This window comes from Talpa europaea, assembly GCF_964194135.1.
Source record: "Talpa europaea genome assembly, chromosome: 7".
In the NCBI taxonomy this organism is placed as follows: Eukaryota; Metazoa; Chordata; class Mammalia; order Eulipotyphla; family Talpidae; genus Talpa; species Talpa europaea.
In genome coordinates, this window is record NC_140074.1 from 102579216 (window position 1) to 102596240 (window position 17025).

Here is a 17025-nt window from a genome sequence, read left to right on the forward strand (position 1 = left end):
TTGCTATGTCACCATCTATCCAGATCTCATCCTAATGGTGCTGACATTACTCCTAGAAGGTCAAATGAACTGAGAGAGGTAAATACTAGAAGCCATAAAACAGTGAGAATAATGGGGTTCAGGTCACTCTTCACTGGGTCCCTTTCCTGGAGACTCCCAGAAGGGAGTACCCTGATGCCTAGCCAGCCAGGACTTACCCAATGCAAAAGCAGGTGAGAGCCTGGGAGTGACCACTCAGGTTGGGCCACACAGTTGTCCTTCCCTGGAGGGAGTCCTGTCTATGTGGTCCCTTGGCCTGGGACAGATGGATGTCACCAGGAAGCCTGGCTAGATGCACCCCCAATATTTGGGGAGAAAGCAGATCCTATGTATTGGCCACCACTACCAGGTCCAAGAGTTTTGGAGTTTTCTGTTTGAAAACAACTGGTCTGATTCTCAGGATGCATCCGAGCACCTGCCTTTGAAGTGGTGGTCCTAGCCATGTTTTGCAGGGATGAAGTGAGGACAGATGTGAAGGGGGAGGAGAAGCATATACCGTGGGGACTGAAGCGTCCCTATTCTGTCCGAGAAATGAACACTAAACCAGGTCAAGTTGCAGTGTCTCCAGAGCATGCTATTGGCCAACACAGGCAATGAGGCAAAACCCAAATAGTGCAGGAAGCACAAGTCGTGAAGAGTGGGCTTCCTGCCACACCTGTCCATTTCGTGCTTCTCAGCGGGGCACTCCCGGCTTGGGCACCAGCACTGGGAGGGCCAGGGCTGTGAGAGGAGAGTGAGCTGCTTTGGGAAAACAGAGAATTGCCTAGTCAGGGGGTACACTGCCAGGAGGGGTCACCTACTGCAGACGGGAGCTCCAGAAGGGACTGCCCCACCCAAGTCACACCATCGAGTTGGACCTCTCCCCACTTTTGGGGGATGCATCACTGCCCCAGCACTGCCCTCTTTGGCTGACCCCTCTGGGATACTGATCTCGTACTAGTTTTTTTGCCCTAAACCTGGCTCTGTGCTCCCCACAGCCTGACCGCCTGTGACCTTGGATAAGTCACTTTCTTTTCCAGAGCCTCTGCTGTTTACTCCAGGCATGGGGCGCTTCCAGCGAGGCGACGACTACCGAGGAGGCAGCGTCGGAGCTGGGAGTGGCGCTGGAGTGGCGACAGAGTCTAGAGTTCCCGTAACGCCACCCCCGACCGTAGGGCGGGGCTCCGGGCAGAGGCCACCAAGAAGCGGCCGCTGGAGGGAGCTGAGCTGAGCGTCGTCGCAGCGACGGGATCGGGGCGAGGCCTAACGCGAACGGGCGGGGCTCAGCCGGGGTTTAGGGCGTGACAGCGGCAAAGCCCTCGCCAGAGCGGGTCTGACTCGAGCGGAGGCGGGGCTTAGAGCACTCCCGGCTAGCGCGGGGGGAGTGGAAAGGGGCGTGGCCCAGAAAGGGGCGGGGCTCAGCGCTCTGGGGACGTCGCGGGCGCCAGCGAGGAGGGCGTGTTTAGGGCTCTCGTAGCGGAGACGCCGACGCCGGGGGCGTGGCCTAGGTGAGGGGCGGGGCTCGGAGAGGCGGGGCCTACGGGAAGGGGCGGGCCGGACGGCGTGCTGGCTGCGGTCTCCCGCACCCGCGGGCGGCTGACGGGCGGAGGCTCATCGGGGCGAGCTAGCCGGGGCTGTCCGGGCGCGCGCCGGGTCGCCGCCATGACAGGTGAGCACGGGCCGAGACGGGTCGTGCCCGCTGTCCCAGGACGGGTGCGCGGCCCCGGGGGTCCCCCGGGCCCGGCTGCCCCAGTGCCGCTTCAGGGACTGCTGCTCGCTGCTGTGGCCAAATAACCTTGGTCCGTAGCAGCCGACCGAGGGAGATCAGACCCCGGAGGGGTCTGAGGGGCCGGATTCTGACTAGTTTTGGGGGGCGGAGCCCTGGCTTTGAAAAGTTGGGGGGTGGGGCACTTGGAGGGGCGGGAGGGGCGGGGCCTAGGCCCTGGAAGGTAAGAGGGGCGGTTCAGGGTTGGCCCTGAAATGTTCTGGGGCGGGGGCGGAGGCTTGACCCTGGAAACTTATGAGGGCTGTGGTCAGACCCTAGAATGTTCTGGGGGCCCAGGGTGCGTCCCAGGTGTGCGTCCAGGGTGGGGATGCCGTCTGTCAGAGTGGGAGGTGCGAGTCTGTGGTTCTACTGTACTGTCAAGAGACACACACTCCATTCCTTACAGTTAACTGAGGACTAGACCCCTGGGCAGTGTGTTCCTGGGTAGTGTGCTCTGCTGTGGATGTTATGCACCTCCTGGGCTGCTCTGTCAAGAGAGAGGCCCAGGGGTATCTGGCCAAAGATTGGGCTCTCCAGGAATTTGTGCTTCATGCTGGGTGACCCCAGGTGTTTCACCTTCCTTTTGCAGGATGGGGTTTCCAGCCCAGCTGTCCCCCAGGGCCTGTTTGCATTGGGAACCCTCTTGCCCTCCAGACCCCATCTGAGGAGGGTCGCTTTGCTCTGTGAACCTTCCCCTGTTGCACTGAGAAGCCCTGTGAGGATGGTGAGCCCCCAAGGAAGCATTCTTAGGGAATGGAGGGACTCCACTCTCCAGGCCCCACTCCTCTGCCTTGTTGGACAAAAGTTGCCTAGAGATGGCTGCTGGGGTCAGGGAGGCCCCAGAAGTCCCTGTCATCTCTCCCCATTGCTCATGAGAATCCTAGCCTGGGACTTACACACACATCTGGTTTCCTGGGCTGGAATTTGTGACTTCTGGGACATTGGTGTCCCAGCTTAGACAAGGAGTAACCCTAGCTACCATCCTTGTCATCCCTTAGGACCCTTATTTGTAGTTGCTTTTTCTAAAAACGTACTGTGCATGGCCTTGTGTCAGGCATTCTTTGTATATATTTGTCATGTGATGTCTTGTGGAACGTCTGTGTGGGTGTGAAAAAACAGACTTATTAGGATGCATCAAACCGCAGAAGGCTTGGGCAGTTAGTGGTAGAGCTGCCCAAGCATTACTGCAGCTGTTAGTGGGAGAGTGGTAGTCCTGTGTCCTTCCCAGGCCCCTGTTTCTCTTTCTCCCCTCCAGCTCTGCTCATTGGGCCTGTAGAGACCTCTCCCTTCACTGCCTTCATTTTTGAGAGTGGGACTTGGATCCAGAGAGCCAGGCCTGAGAGGGTGAGATGGACAGCCCAGCAAGCCTTCAGGCCAGGAATCCCTGACTTACTGCTCCTGTAAGCTGTCTGGGGCACTGCCTTGTGCCATTCTGGGGCCTCTAGCATAGGCTGCTAAAGGCTGAATACACAGGGCCAGTGCTGGCCAAGCATTACTGCAGCTGTTAGTATTGCTGTGGAGCTTTGTGTTCTGGGAAGTGATTGATCTTAGCTCTGGTGATGGGATGGGAGGGGATTCTGGGACTTTTGAAACAGGAGAGGAGTCTCAGGGGAGGTGGGGGAGTACAGTGAGTGATGGTGAATTAGTCAAGTAGGAACCACAGGGACAGGTGTTCCTGTACTTGGGGTGTGTACATTTGGGGGGCTGCCATGCTGGAAGGACCTAGAGGGCCCAGTGAGGTGGCTCCTGGGCCCCACATCCAAGGCTTTTGTCTGGCCTGAGAAGAATGAGGTTCCAGCAGGGGTGATGGATTGGGGGGTCCATATCCCTGGTGCCAACTGGGCAAGAGCGGGGAGGAGGTGGGGCTTGGCACATGGAATTGGCAAAGGCCTGATAATTTTTGTGCCAGAGCGTTCTCCTTTGTTCTGTGAAAACCATCTGGGACTGTTTGTCAGGACTTGGGACCAAGGCTGTTTCCTTTTTGTGCTTTTTCGTGCCTTCCCAGGGCTGCCTGGGTGTGGCTTGCATGCATCATGATCACAGGAAGCACAGGGCACAATAGCCTCAGCTCCAGGCTGTGCCACAGTACCAGTGACTCACAGCTCTCAGGCGGGGAGGCCCTTTTGGCTAGCAGCCCGCAGTATGAGGAGTCTGCTGCAGGGTGAGAAGCCTGCAGCCACTGTCAACCAACAGCTGGGCTTCAGATGTATATCCATTCATTCCAGAACTCTATGTTGAGCACCTACTGTGGATGGGCCTTATGTACAGATGCACATGGCTGGGGGAGGCTGAGCTGGATTAGACATTCTTGGACCTGCCCTCATGGACCTGGCCAGAACCATATAGGACACAGCTAATTGCAGTTAATTACTATGTTAGTTAAGGGATGCAATGTCTGGATGTCATTTAGTTTTTAGTCCTGACTTCCATCTATCTGTCCCTGTTTGAGGTCTTAGGCTGGTACCATCTATTCTCTGTGCTTCAGTTTCTCCATCTGAAAATGGGGGTGGGTGGTCATGCTGGAGTTGCAGAGCTGATGGAATGGTGAAGATTGTATGCACAGAGTGCATATGGTGCCCAGTGCGGGGTGGGCTCTTGAATTCTTTAATGACAGAGGCTGCATGCCCTGAAGCCACATGGCCAGGAGGGTCATGCCCATCATGGCCATGGCACTTCACTGTGTATCCCTGTACAGTTGCTCACTGAGATGGGGCTACTGACAGTTTGATCTTCCAGGTAGACTTCCTGGGCCTGGAATTGTTCCTGGGCCTGGGAGAGTTCAGAAGTTAGAAATTCATATTCTGGGGAAAAACCCCCAAAGTGGCACTGGAGATAGATGAGGGGGACAGACTATGAGTCAGTCTCACTTTTTCCAAAAGGATTTTCCCACTAAAATATCAACTTTATTGGGGTCTTGTTTACCTACAAAGAGATATACTCCTTTTTAGTGAATAATTTGGTACTTTTTGACAAATGTATACACAAGTGTACAGACAAATGAACCAGCCCAAGCCTATTCAAGACAGAACATTTCACTCCAGAAAGTTCCTTCCTATGCCTCTGAGGTAATCCTGCTTTGATCCAAGGATTCACCTACTTTCTGTGATACCCATTTATTCTTTTAAAATTCAACATTGGAATTTCAAAATAAAATTTCTTTTTAATAAATAGATTTTGTTTTTAGAGCAGTTCTAGTTTACAGATAGTTGAACATATAGCACACAGGGTCCCATATACCTGTACTCTCACTCGGAGGCTTGACTGGGAAAGAATTAGCTTCTAAGCCCACTTAGGATTATTGGCAGAAGTCATTTGCTTGTTTCTGCAGGACCGAGGGTCCAGGTCTGTTTTGCCTGTTTTTAGAGACAGCTGGTGTCTGGCTCCTAAAGGCCACCTCTGCTCTTTTCATGTGGACTTCTTCACTAGGACAGCTTACTTTTTCATGCCAGCAAATACTCTAAAATGATTTTTCTGTTAAGATAGTCTTTTATAAGATGACAACCATGATAGTGACATTGCATTGCCTGTGTCATAGTCTCTTTGTCAGAAACAAGGCACAGTCCCACTCACAATTGCAGGGAGGGGAGGCCATTAACTTTATGTGCATCCGCAGTGTACATTTCCTTCTTAGCACTGCCTTTGCTGTGTCCTTCAAGTCTTGATCTGTTGTATTTCTATTTTCATTTGTCTCAAGGAATTTTCTAATTTCCTTTGTGATTTCTTCTTTGATCTGTCATTTAATTTCTATATAATGGTGAATTTTCCATTTGTCCTTCTCTTTTAAATTTCTGGTTTCATTCTGTGCTACCAGAAAAGGTCCTTTGTATGATGTCAGTCTTTCAAAATCAATTATGACTTGTTTTGTGACCATCTGTTTTGTGGTCTCTCCTGGAGAATAGTCTATGTGTACTTTAGAAAAATGTGTATTCTGCTGCTGTGGGTGGAGTGTCTGTATTTGTTAGGTGTCATTGGTTTATAGTGCTATTCACATCTCTTTTTCCTTATTAATCTTCTGTCTGCTTCTATCTGTTATTGAAAGTTGTATATTGAAGCCTCCAACTATTACAAAGTTGTCTGTTCCTCCCTTTAGTCTGCCAGTGTTTGCTTTATGTACTTTGGGACTCTGTTATTTGTTGCATATGTTTATGCATCGACTCTTTTATTGATATTTTCCTTTTCTAACAGTTTTTGACTTAAAGTCTATTTTTCTCATGTTAGTATAGCCACGTAAGCTCTCTTTTGGTTACTATTTTGCGTGGTCACTAATATTCCATTGTCAGCCTGTATACATCTCTAGAAATAAAGTGGGTCTTTTGAAGACAGCATACAGTTGAGTCTTTTTTTTTTTTTTAATCCTGAGAGGGAAAAACTCTTTCTCCTCTACTCCTGCACACAGTACACATACATCTCAACACTTTTGACATTTTTATTCGCCAAGTGTGTTTTTTTCCCCTACCAGGTAATTTTCCAGTTCTTCGGCAGACATCAGCCAAGTATTCTGTAATTTAGCTTAATCTTCACTTTAATCTATTTAAAGTTGATGTCAGGTCCCACAGGTTGAGGGTTCAATCCCACAGGCCTGCCCCCACTTCAAACACCAATCACAAATCCAGGTTGTCAGCACTACTTCTGACTGACTGGCTATAATTCAGAGCTCTCATGATCCCTCCTTGGGTTCAATTAGTTTGCCAGCGCAGCTTATGGAACTCAGGGACACATGTTGCCAGTTTATCACAAAGGCTATTTCAAAGGACACAACTGAATGTCCAGATGGAAGAGCTGCTTAGGGCAAGGCATGTGAGAAGAATGCAGTGCTTCTGTGCCCTGCTAGGCATGCCATCCTTCCAGTTCCTCTACGTGTTGTGAACTCAGAAGCGCTCCAGACTTTGTCCTCTTGGGTTTTTGTGGCACTCATTACATGGTCATAGTTAGTAAAATCATTGGCTGTGCACAACTGATTCAATCTGCAGTCCCTCTCCTCTCCCCAGAGGTCCAGGGTGGGAAACTTCAACCCTCTAATCACTAGTTGGTTCTTCTGGCCACCAGCCTCCATCATGGGGTTATTGTAGGATCTTTACAAAAATCATTTAAAAACTCAGGTGAAGTTGAAAGGGGCTTGTGTGCCAGGAAGTATGATGAGGACCAAATATGTATTTCTTATAAGTTACAGATCCATGCTGCCAGTGTCTTTTGATTGGAGTTTCATCCATTTAATTTTAATTACTGATTAAGAGTAACTTGTTTCTGTCTTTTTGCTATTTGTTTTCTGTGTGTCTTGTAGGGTTTTGTGTGTGTGTGTGTGTGTGTGTCTAGTTAATTTTTTTGCAATATTTTTATTTCCTTTTGTAGATATTCTATGGGTATTTCCTTTGTGACTAGCAAAGTTATAGTAGTCTAACTTAAATTGATAACACACTTACCTCCAACTGCATATGAACACTCCATTTCTGCTCAGCCCTGTTCTGCAATGGGTTGTGTGGAAGCTGCCAGAGGGGTCGAGTGTGCCCTAAAGGGTTCCATGCCCTATTCCCCAACCTGCCGGTTTGTACCCACCGCCTGGCCTTTAAGGTCCTATCATTAATAGAGATGTTCTTGGGGAAGATATGGCTTAGTGCTCTAACAGTGATTCTGAAAGAAAAAAACAGCAGGAAAGTCATTCCCTAGCCCTTTAGCAGTCACAGCAACCACCATACTTTGTGGGTTTATTATTCCCTTTTTATAATTGAGGATATTAAGTCTTGGGAAGGAGGGTGGAATGACTTGCTAGAGAAAGCCATTGAGTGCCCATTGGTGGCCTGTGCTGGCCTCCACAGGGGATCTTCTCAGGGACTCCTGCTGGTGGGAGCTCTCCAAACCTAGAAGACAAATGCCTTGTGTCTTTGGCAGTGCAAGCCACACTGAGCCCTCACTCCTGAGTGCTTGTCTCCTCTCCCATGATAGTGCATTCTCTAAGCCACTGTGCCCTCCTCAGGCCCTGGCTCTTTCCAGAGGGTGGGGCAGCATATTCGCAGACCCTCGAGTTTGTTTTCTGCGATAAGCCTTTGGGCCTAAACAAGAGAGGCCAGTGGCCACATCTGCCTATTCCATCTTCTGGTGAGGAGTCGGCGGGGCACAGGGCTCTGTGCTGTGCATGAGACCCATGCTAGCCATTGTTCAGTGCTCATGGCTGGGTGTGCCCTACTGGCAGGTGCAGGGCCTTGCAGCCAGGGCTCAGCTGAGGTAGTGTGGGTACATGTGACCTTCTGCATGTTGGCTCACACCCTCTGTGCTCTCTGCCCTTTCAGATCAGACCTACTGTGACCGTTTGGTCCAGGACACACCTTTCCTGACAGGCCATGGGCGCCTGAGTGAGCAGCAGGTGGACAAGATTATCCTGCAGTTGAACCGCTACTACCCTCAGATCCTAAGCAACGAGGAGGCAGAAAAGGTGCTGATACTCCCCATGCCACCCTCCCTTGCTGGTCTTGAAGTGCATTAGCTTCATGAAAGAACGAGGTGGGCCCTTATCTCCTGGGTGACCTTGGGTCCAGAACATCCAACAAAGGAACTTTAGTCTCCTCATATGTCCTCGGGCCTGTCGGGGGGTCACACAAGACATCATGTAACAACATGAGCCAAACCTGGAGGGCAAAGGAAGTAGAGCGGAGGCACTGACTAGGTCTCACCCTTACTTTTCATTCTGTCTCTTGAAGGGTCAGCACGGACACCCCCAGTTTTGGGTGGCCCTGGGGGCCTGGAATTCAGGGATACAAGGTGCTCCTTGCTCTCCCCACCTACTTCCCCGCCTTCCCTATGGGGCTGAGCCTTGGGGGTGCAGGGCCCAGCACCCAGCTGGGTATTGGTGAGTGTTGCTCCTGGGAACTGAAGCTTCCTCCTGGTGCAGAGTAACTGCTCATGCAGGGCTGAGGATTGGGACTTGTCCAAGGAGTAGTCAGGGTGACCCCAGACAATAGGATCAGTAACAGGTAAGTTAAAAATGAGTTCAAAATTAAAATCTCACCGTAATTAAAAGTCTAATGCATACTCATTATAAATAATTTTGAAGTTTCAGGCATTTATATGTGAGCAAGGGAAATTCCTCTGCACACGTGCCTGCACAATCATTTCTTCATCCTGCTGTGCACTTGACTTTGCAATTTCTGCCCTTTGGTGGGGCAGCTGGGGTTCCACTGTAGCATAGTATGGTGCCACCAGGTGGCAGCACAGGGCCACAGCCTCCTGGTCCTTGTGACTGCCCCATGAACTTGACCTATAAAGCCACACATTTCTCCACAACACATCAAAAGAGCCAATTCTTTTCTCCTTAGCCTTCAATTTATTTTTTTTTAAGTATTTGGATCACATTCCTGTCAGAAGTTAACATCTCATTGATTCCCCCTAAGGACCATACCTTGTGGATTTATTATTCCCTTTTTATAATTGATGATATTAAGTCTTGGGAAGGAGGGTGAAATGACTTGCTAGAGTAAGCCATTGAGTGCCCATTGGTGGCCTGTGCTGGCCTCCACAGGGGGTCTTCTCAGTCATGTTGTGACAGGCAGTCATAACTCCCATGGGGGTTCCAGTGAGCAGGTGTGTCTCTGCCCGCCCCTACCTTTGCCTTGACCTGTGGCACCCCTTTCATTTTCCCCCAGTTCCGGAACCCCAAAGCTGCCCTACGTGTACGGCTCTGTGACCTCCTCAGCCACCTGCAGCGGAGTGGCGAGCGGCACTGTCAGGAGTTCTACCGCGCCCTGTTCATGCATGCCCAGCCCCTGCACCACCGCCTGCCCAGCCGGCATGCCCTCGGTGAGTGCCAGTCCTGAGGAGGCCATGCTCTGGCCTCAGTGCCTCCTGCTCAGCTTGTGCTTGAGACCATCCTGGCTGCACTCCCACAGCCCCCAGAGAGGAGAGGGGACGTCAGGCATGCAGATGGCTCTGTCCCGTTCTCTGTCTCTACCTACTTTTGTCTCTCTGTCTCCCTGGCCCCCTATCTCTATCTTGTCTGTCTCCTCTGTCTCTCCCTGTCTCTGTCTTACTCCCTGTCTCTCTCAGCGGCCTATCTCTAGAGGCCATTTCACCGTCTCTATTTCTCTGTCCCTTTTCTCTATCTTAGCTGTCTGTCTCCTCTGTTTCTCCGTGTTTCTCTGTTTGTCTTTCTGTCTCTTTCTTCCATCTCTCCCTGTTTCCCTTTCTTCTTCTGTCTCAGTTGTTCTGTCCCTCTCTTGTCCCAGTTTTTACACAAAGATAATACCTGGTACCATGTAAGCTAGCTGGCCCCACAGTGGGTACTGAGAATGTGTTCCCCTCTCCTGGGTTGGGCCCCACATTATAGGTGTTTCTCTAGAACAGTCTCAGCAAAGTGACAGTCCCAGGCTTGTGTGTTTAGGTTTAGAGGGTTCTGAGGGTCCGCTGAGCTTCAGGGACAGGAGGTTCATCTGGGTGAGGAGGGTGGCTCAGTACAGATGCCTCTGCACCCCAGTTCCCAGGAGGAATGGCTGTCCTAAGGCGAGAGACTAGAAACCCCCAGGGACAGGGTGGCTCATCTCTGGCCATTCTGGGGACCTGGGCCAACAGAACTGAACCCTTAGTTCTGGCACAGATAGACAGTGTTGGAAGTAGATACCTCTTGATTCTGGTGCCCTTGGGGCTACCCAGCTTGTGGGGAGATGGGGTGGTCTGGGGAGAGTGCCCTGCCTAGGCTGCAGGACCCTGCTCACTTCAGGCATTGGATAGGTGGGTATTAGAACTATACTTGCTACCTTGTGCCTGCAGGAATCATGCCCCCATCCATGACCCTCAAGCTCCTAGGAAGTAGACAGAGGAGACCCAAACCATGAAGGCTTCCACAAGTCTGGTCATAGGGTTCCCTCCCTGGCACTGACTCTGCCAAATGTGGTCAGTGGGCTAGGAGCCCACACAGCTTGGTCTAGTCTGGCTCAGCCCAGAACTGGGAGGCCAGGGGGAGGGGGTGCTTGGCAACCCCCTGGGTGTCCCTTGGGCGGGGCAACCGCCTTCCCCTCTGGCCCGACCATGACTAACCAACACTGTGATTTTGTTTCCAGAGGACTCAGAGAGCACAGAGCTAGACTGGGCCGCTGCGAGCTGCGAGCTCAGTGACAGGGGTAACGGCCTCCCACATCCCCCCTGCTCCCTCCCCACCCCAGGACTCGACCTCAGGTGTCTGTACTCCAAGTCAGGCTCCACTCCTGGCTTCCTGTGGACAGATCCCTGAGGTACTCCTTGGCAGTACCCCCACTGACCTTCCTGTCCGGTTTCTCCCCAGGACCCGTGGCCTTCCTGGCCTGCTTGGGCCTGGCTACAGGACTGGCGCTGCTCATCTACTGCTACCCTCCAGGTGGGTGTTGCCCCAGCCCCAGGCCTGCACAGACCACTGTCCATGAGCCTCCTGTGGCCCAAAATCACTGAGCCCCTTGGCATTTCTGTGTCTCAGTTTCCTCACCTGTGGGTGATGTCAGGACATGGGAAATGGGAGAGTGGGGCCCAAGTGTATCAGGCCCAACAGCTACCCCCACAGGTCAGAGGGTGAGGTGTCCACTTGGTAGGAGGGGTGCTGGGGATTAGAAAGCTTTGCCCCAAAGCTACCCTTCCTCCCTCCTTGGACATGGCCTTGATGGATGGGCAGAAGACCTAATGCAAGCTCCCCTCATAGCCCAGCAGAGCCACCCTCCCACATGCCCTCCCCTCCACCCTCAGTCTACCATGTTTGAGCTTGTCTAAGGTGGAGGCGGGTAAAGGGGATGGGTCTGGTGCTAGATGGGTGTGGACACAAGTCATTCATTGTGGGACTGGGACATTGTGAGGCTGAAAAGGGGCTTTTGAGGAGGGTCCTGAAACTCCTTGTTTTCTAGACCCCAAGGTGCTTCCTGGGACCCGGCGCGTCCTGGGCTTCTCCCCAGTCATCCTGGACCGGCATGTCAGCCGCTTCCTGCTGGCCTTCCTCACAGATGATCTAGGGGGGCTCTGACGGATTCCCACCCACCTACCACCCACCAAAGAGTCCTGTCCACCCAGGGCCACTTCTTTTCTAAAAGCTTATTTTCTACTATTTATGATTTCTTTAAGAAGCACTTCACCCTCGCCTTATATGGATGCTCAGCAACATTAAATGTTTGAGTGTTGTCAGGATTGTGTTCTAGATGTTTCTGACTCCAGACTCCATGATGTTTCAGCCTGGGCTGACCCTGAGATCTCTCTATCCCACCTGGTGTCGAGGTTCTATATAGGCCAACCCCCTTGACTCCTTGTGGGCCTGGGCCATATCCCTTCTCTTTACTTCTCTTCTGGGCCCCAGCCCTAGTGGGGAGGATGGACTGGGGCCCCTTGCTTGCATATATGAACTCCATTTCCTTGTGGACACCCCAGTAGGTGGTAGGCTGTGTCTCTGCTTTCCTGATGAGGAAACTAAGACTGAGAGGGATAGGGGACTTGGCACATAAGCTGAGTGCCCTTGCTACTGCACAACCCCCTTTGGTCTCCTTGTCCCTGTCCACCTGTCCAGTCCCCTGAGCAAATGCCCAGCCCCTGTGCCCCCCAGCCAGTGACCCCTCTCCTATGAACAGAGTCTTTCCTACCCTCTGGGGAGATACAATTACAGTCAAAACCTGGAAATGAGGACTTGTTTCTAATCTGAAGCTTCCTAGATGCTGAGAACAAAATCATCCACAATGCCTTCTAGAACTCTTAAGAGATGAAAACCTTCTTGTGCTATCTCAGATCATGGGCACTGACTCCTCATGCCCTGCATCTTTGGCTTGGGGTTTGACCACATGTACCCCTTGTCTTTAGTGCTGGGACCCTTGACCACATGGGGACATGGACCAGCCTCCTGGACTGGAGTGTCCGTACTGTCCTATGTTACCTGCCACGCTCAGGCCTCAAGAGCCCATGGTGGAAAGGTCCCTCATGGACACAGAGTGTGAGCATACAGATTCAAGAGGGCCTGGAGGTCTGAGCTTGGCATCCTGTCAGACTCCTGGGGTCTCCATGAGCCAACTAAGTCCCCTTGGGCTCCTGCTGACCCTGGGATTCCAATCATGTCCCACATCCTCTCTGTGGGCCTGTTAACAAAATATACAGGGAGAGGCCAAGGTATAGAGCCAGGATCACACAACCCCCAGAGGGGGCCCCATCGGCACTCACTGTATCTGCATGCAGATTCACACACAAGCTCGTGCACAGCACCATATGCAAATACGCTCAGATGCTCTCACGGACATGCAAATAGTGCTCAGATATGCACCCACACTTGTGTGCTAGCATGTTCATGTGCATAGCACTCATGTACATATGCACACATGCAAGCAAATGCACATATACACACATGCACACAACAAAATGAGGGCTGCAGGGAGCTGGCTATGGACCCCATGGATCTCCAGTTGCCCCCTTTCATCAACTCCTCCCCTCCCCACAGCCTCTCTTGGGGAAACAGAAGCCTATTTTTTAACCAAAGAATCATCATGAGTTTGCATTTTCTATGGGGTTTCCGGAGGCCCCAGGCTGACTGATTGCAGGATGCTGCTGTGGGCCCTGAGAGGGCCCCTCTCCCATCTCAGGCTGTGATGGGAGGCAAGATGGGGACCGGAATCCACTCTGGGACGTGGTGTTCCACACCCCTTATGGTCGGCTCATGTGTTAATTCACCAAGTGGTATCAGAAGTGAGGGTGAGGGAGAACTTCCTGTCACAGCCTCCAGACAGGTTGGCTTACCACCCATCGTCCAGTGTGCCCAAACCCAGTCTCGGTCTTTCCATCTGTAAAATGGAACTCTGCCCTGGGACCCACTCCTTTTTTTTTTTTTAAAGGAGTTTTTTTTTTTTTTTAAAGATTTATTTATTTATTTATACAAGCACTGGGTACAGTCAGAAGTGCGGGAGGGCGAGAGAACTCACCAGAGCCAGAGCAGGGAGCAGAACAGACAGACCGACGAAGCACACCACTGAGGGGAGCAGCGGGCGCCAGGAGAGGTCTGCGCGCCACGTGGGACCCTCGCCCATCGGCCGGGGATTGAACTGGTGCTGCAGAGGCTGCGGGCAGCCCCGTAGTCCAGCGCCTCAACCGCTGCACCACCAGGGAGGCCCATGGGACCCACTCTTGAGCCCTGCTCTGGTTGACTACTCAGTGGTGGCATTGTTCCAGGGTTATTTCACAAATCTACCACTTTCCTGAAAACGCAGCCCAGGCTTGTTTCTAATTAGACAGGCCTGGTGGGATTGCGTGAGTACAGGTGCTGGCATTCAGTGGTGAGGATACTGGTGCCATCCTGAGGTGAGTGGGCTGATCAGAGGCTCCTCTTTCGACCCTTTCAACCTTGTTCAAGTGTGGGTGAAGGATGCTGGGAACTGTTTCTCTCCAGCCTCTGAGGGCAGGTCCAGGGCAGGATGGATGCCCTGTGCTCCAGGCCTTGCAGCTAGGTCCTGTAGTAACTAGTGCCATTGATACAGAGGCTGTGTTTACAGAGGCAAGACAGGGCCTTGTCCTGGTGCCTTCTCTGAGCTCCAGGCATAGGGGCAGGAGGAGTTCTCAATCTCTTGTTGGCTGACCCTGTTGGCTCTGCCCAATATGATCTGTGGGGTCCACAGTTCCTGAACCATCAAGAACAGGAAAGAACCTGTTTCCAGTGTAAATTCTTGGGCAAAGCTTGTCCTGCTCTTGCATAGACACACCATAGAAGGTCTCAGGCATGCCTGGCTGAGGGTGACAAAGGCCCAGTGAGGGGGTGTAGGGTAAGGAAAAATATCAGGCTTTTCTGCCCTCCCGCCATCAGGATAGATGAGGGAACCCTGTGATCCTGAATGCATGCCTGATGGCGGGCACCTGGAGTGGGTACACCTGGGCTAAGACTGTGCTTTTAAGGGTGGCGTCACGGGGACGCCAGGAGAAGCCGAAGCAGAAGCCGAAAGAGAAGCCGAGAAGTAGAAGCAGAGAACGCCAGAGAGCCCAGAGAGAGTGCGGATTTGCTGGGGGCTGGGAGGACTGCCAGCCTCCCGGCCCCCCAGCACCCCTGCCTGCCACGTACCCGCTGAACCCCAATAAAAACCTGCAAAACCACTGAGGACTCTGACTCCTCCTTTACCCGGACTGCACGGGATCAGAAAACCTGCCCTGTGGTCCATTCCGGCCCCTACAGGGGGACTGAGGAGAGTAGATGAGTTGTCTTTTATTTTGGGGTCCCAAAGATGAAGGTCATGCTGGGCTGTGATCTGGGGTGTGGTGGAGCTGAAAGTACAGCTGTGTGTTGCACAAGCAGAGCGGTTCCCCTTGAGTCCCGGGTAGTGATGTTTTGCATCAAGTCTTGATGGTGCTGATATTGCTGGACTTGGGGTTTTTTTCCAGCCCTTGCCTAGTCAGCACTTGCAGATGACCTCTAGTGGCCGGCCCATGACCGCAATACTCATCCTGGACTGTCCATCCCAGGCAGCCCTGCTGAATGAGTGCTGGATCCTAGTGGGGTAGAACCAAGCGGGGGCTGAGGAGATAGGGGCTGGGTGGTCTATGTGGTCTCTGGCCTACTGGTGGGCATCACCATCTGAAACTTGAACCCCTCAATTGCTCAGTGGGTGGTGGTGGGGGTGGGGAGACTGCCCCATGCAAGGAGGGGCAACCAGGACCATCTCATCTGTCCTGGGACCTAGCATCCTGTATGGAGGGCTGGGCGGGCTGGGACAGCTTTTGTGTACACAGGTCTATTTAGTCCCCAGAAATAATAAGAGAAAGAGGAACATTCAGCTCCTGTTTTTTTTCCAACAATAAAGCTGTGAGGAAAGATGAATTGAATCCCATAAAGGTAGGTGGGGAAGGAGCCTGGTTGGGAGAATGGGGTGAGGGTGGGGGCTGGTAGGGAGGCGGATATGCCAGGCTGGGAAGGAAGAAAGACGGACACTGGCAGCTAGGCCAGTGTTCCATTGCCTGGTCCCCACCCATCCTGCCATCTCTTCCCGCCTCCTCTCTCCACCCCCAACCCCCAGCTTGTTCTGTCCTTCCTCTGCTCAGGTCAAGTGGGCCAAGGCCTGGAAAGGCAGATGGAATGCGAGGGGAGGGAGCCAGTTGAGTAAACCAGACCTAGAAAGCCACACCCAGGGTGTGAACTGGACAGGAATAAACTGGTGTCCTCAGACACATGTGGGGAACCTAAGCAAGGCTCTGTGATGGCTGGAGAGGCCTCACAGGACTTCCACTGGCACCAAGGTACTTCACACCTGGGGCTCTGCCCAGGGTGACCTTGGGCAACCCAGCTACCCTACTCTGTCATCCGTTTGTCTATATCTGATCTGTCTGTCATCCATCTATCATCTATCAATCAGTCACCAATCAATTGATCGCTTCTTTGTTCAGCCACCTATCACCACCTCTGTCTTTACAGTGAAAAGGTTTAGCACACCACCCTCCCACCTTACTTAATTTCCCTCCCCCCCCCCCCCGACCCCACTTTACATGATGTCTTTCCCCTGCACTGATTGCTTCACATTCCTCTACCGGCTCACTGGGCCTAGGGGCTTGTGTATTAGAGGCTCTCAAAGAAAGACTCCCTCCTGTCATAGAGCATGGCCCTGAGAGCTCCGTGCCTCTGGCCCACTTGCTTTCCCTGTGTGCCCCACAGTGGCATACCCTGCACTTGGCAAATGCTGCTTCTCACTCCTTACACCCTGAAGGTTGAGCTTCAGGTGCAAGAGCCACACACCCAGCAATACAAGGGACAGTCAGCCTTAGAACAGACCCCTGAAGGTTGTGTGGGGTTGTGCCTCATCCTGACTGATTCTCTAGCCTTGGTTGCTGACACACAGGCCCTAGCACACATGGGCAAGTGAGTCGTGGGCCTGCTAGAGATTTATGGAACACCTACTATATGCCGGACACAGTGCTAGGGATGCAGGCTACAGGTAGGGGAGCCAGGCCAGACAAAGTTTCCATAAGTAATTAGAGACGCAGGCATGAGAGGGGGGACTACCTCCTCCCTAGCTTAAGCAGAGCTTCTTGATAGACCAATGATACGCTTTCCTTCTTTGGAGTAGCCCTGGTCTTGGGGCCTGACAGGGTTCGGACATAGGCCCCATGGGGATGCTGTAAATGGTGATGCTAATCCATGGCACTGAATACAGAGTAAACTCAAATGCTCCATTGTGACAGTAACTGAAGGTGGTCAGAGGGGCTATGGGGAGGGCCTTGGGCTGGGCCTGAGCAGGCATGCATGTTTCAAAGCCCTGAGATTGGACATCTGGAGTGTAGGTTAGAGGGGCCAG

At 52.4% G+C, this 17025-nt stretch overlaps 1 protein-coding gene across 1 annotated transcript; it reads left to right on the forward strand.

Moving 5' to 3' along the window:
- Positions 1-1680: 1680 nt before the first annotated feature.
- CARD19 (caspase recruitment domain family member 19) lies at positions 1681-11750 on the forward strand (the record flags this gene model as incomplete). The annotated part of the gene is made up of 8 exons (XM_084237937.1): positions 1681-1687; positions 3039-3127; positions 3229-3286; positions 8068-8210; positions 9418-9571; positions 10828-10887; positions 11049-11120; positions 11635-11750. 8 exons carry the CDS (start codon positions 1681-1683, stop codon positions 11748-11750), a joined length of 699 nt encoding a protein of 232 aa, XP_084094063.1.
- Positions 11751-17025: the final 5275 nt, after the last annotated feature.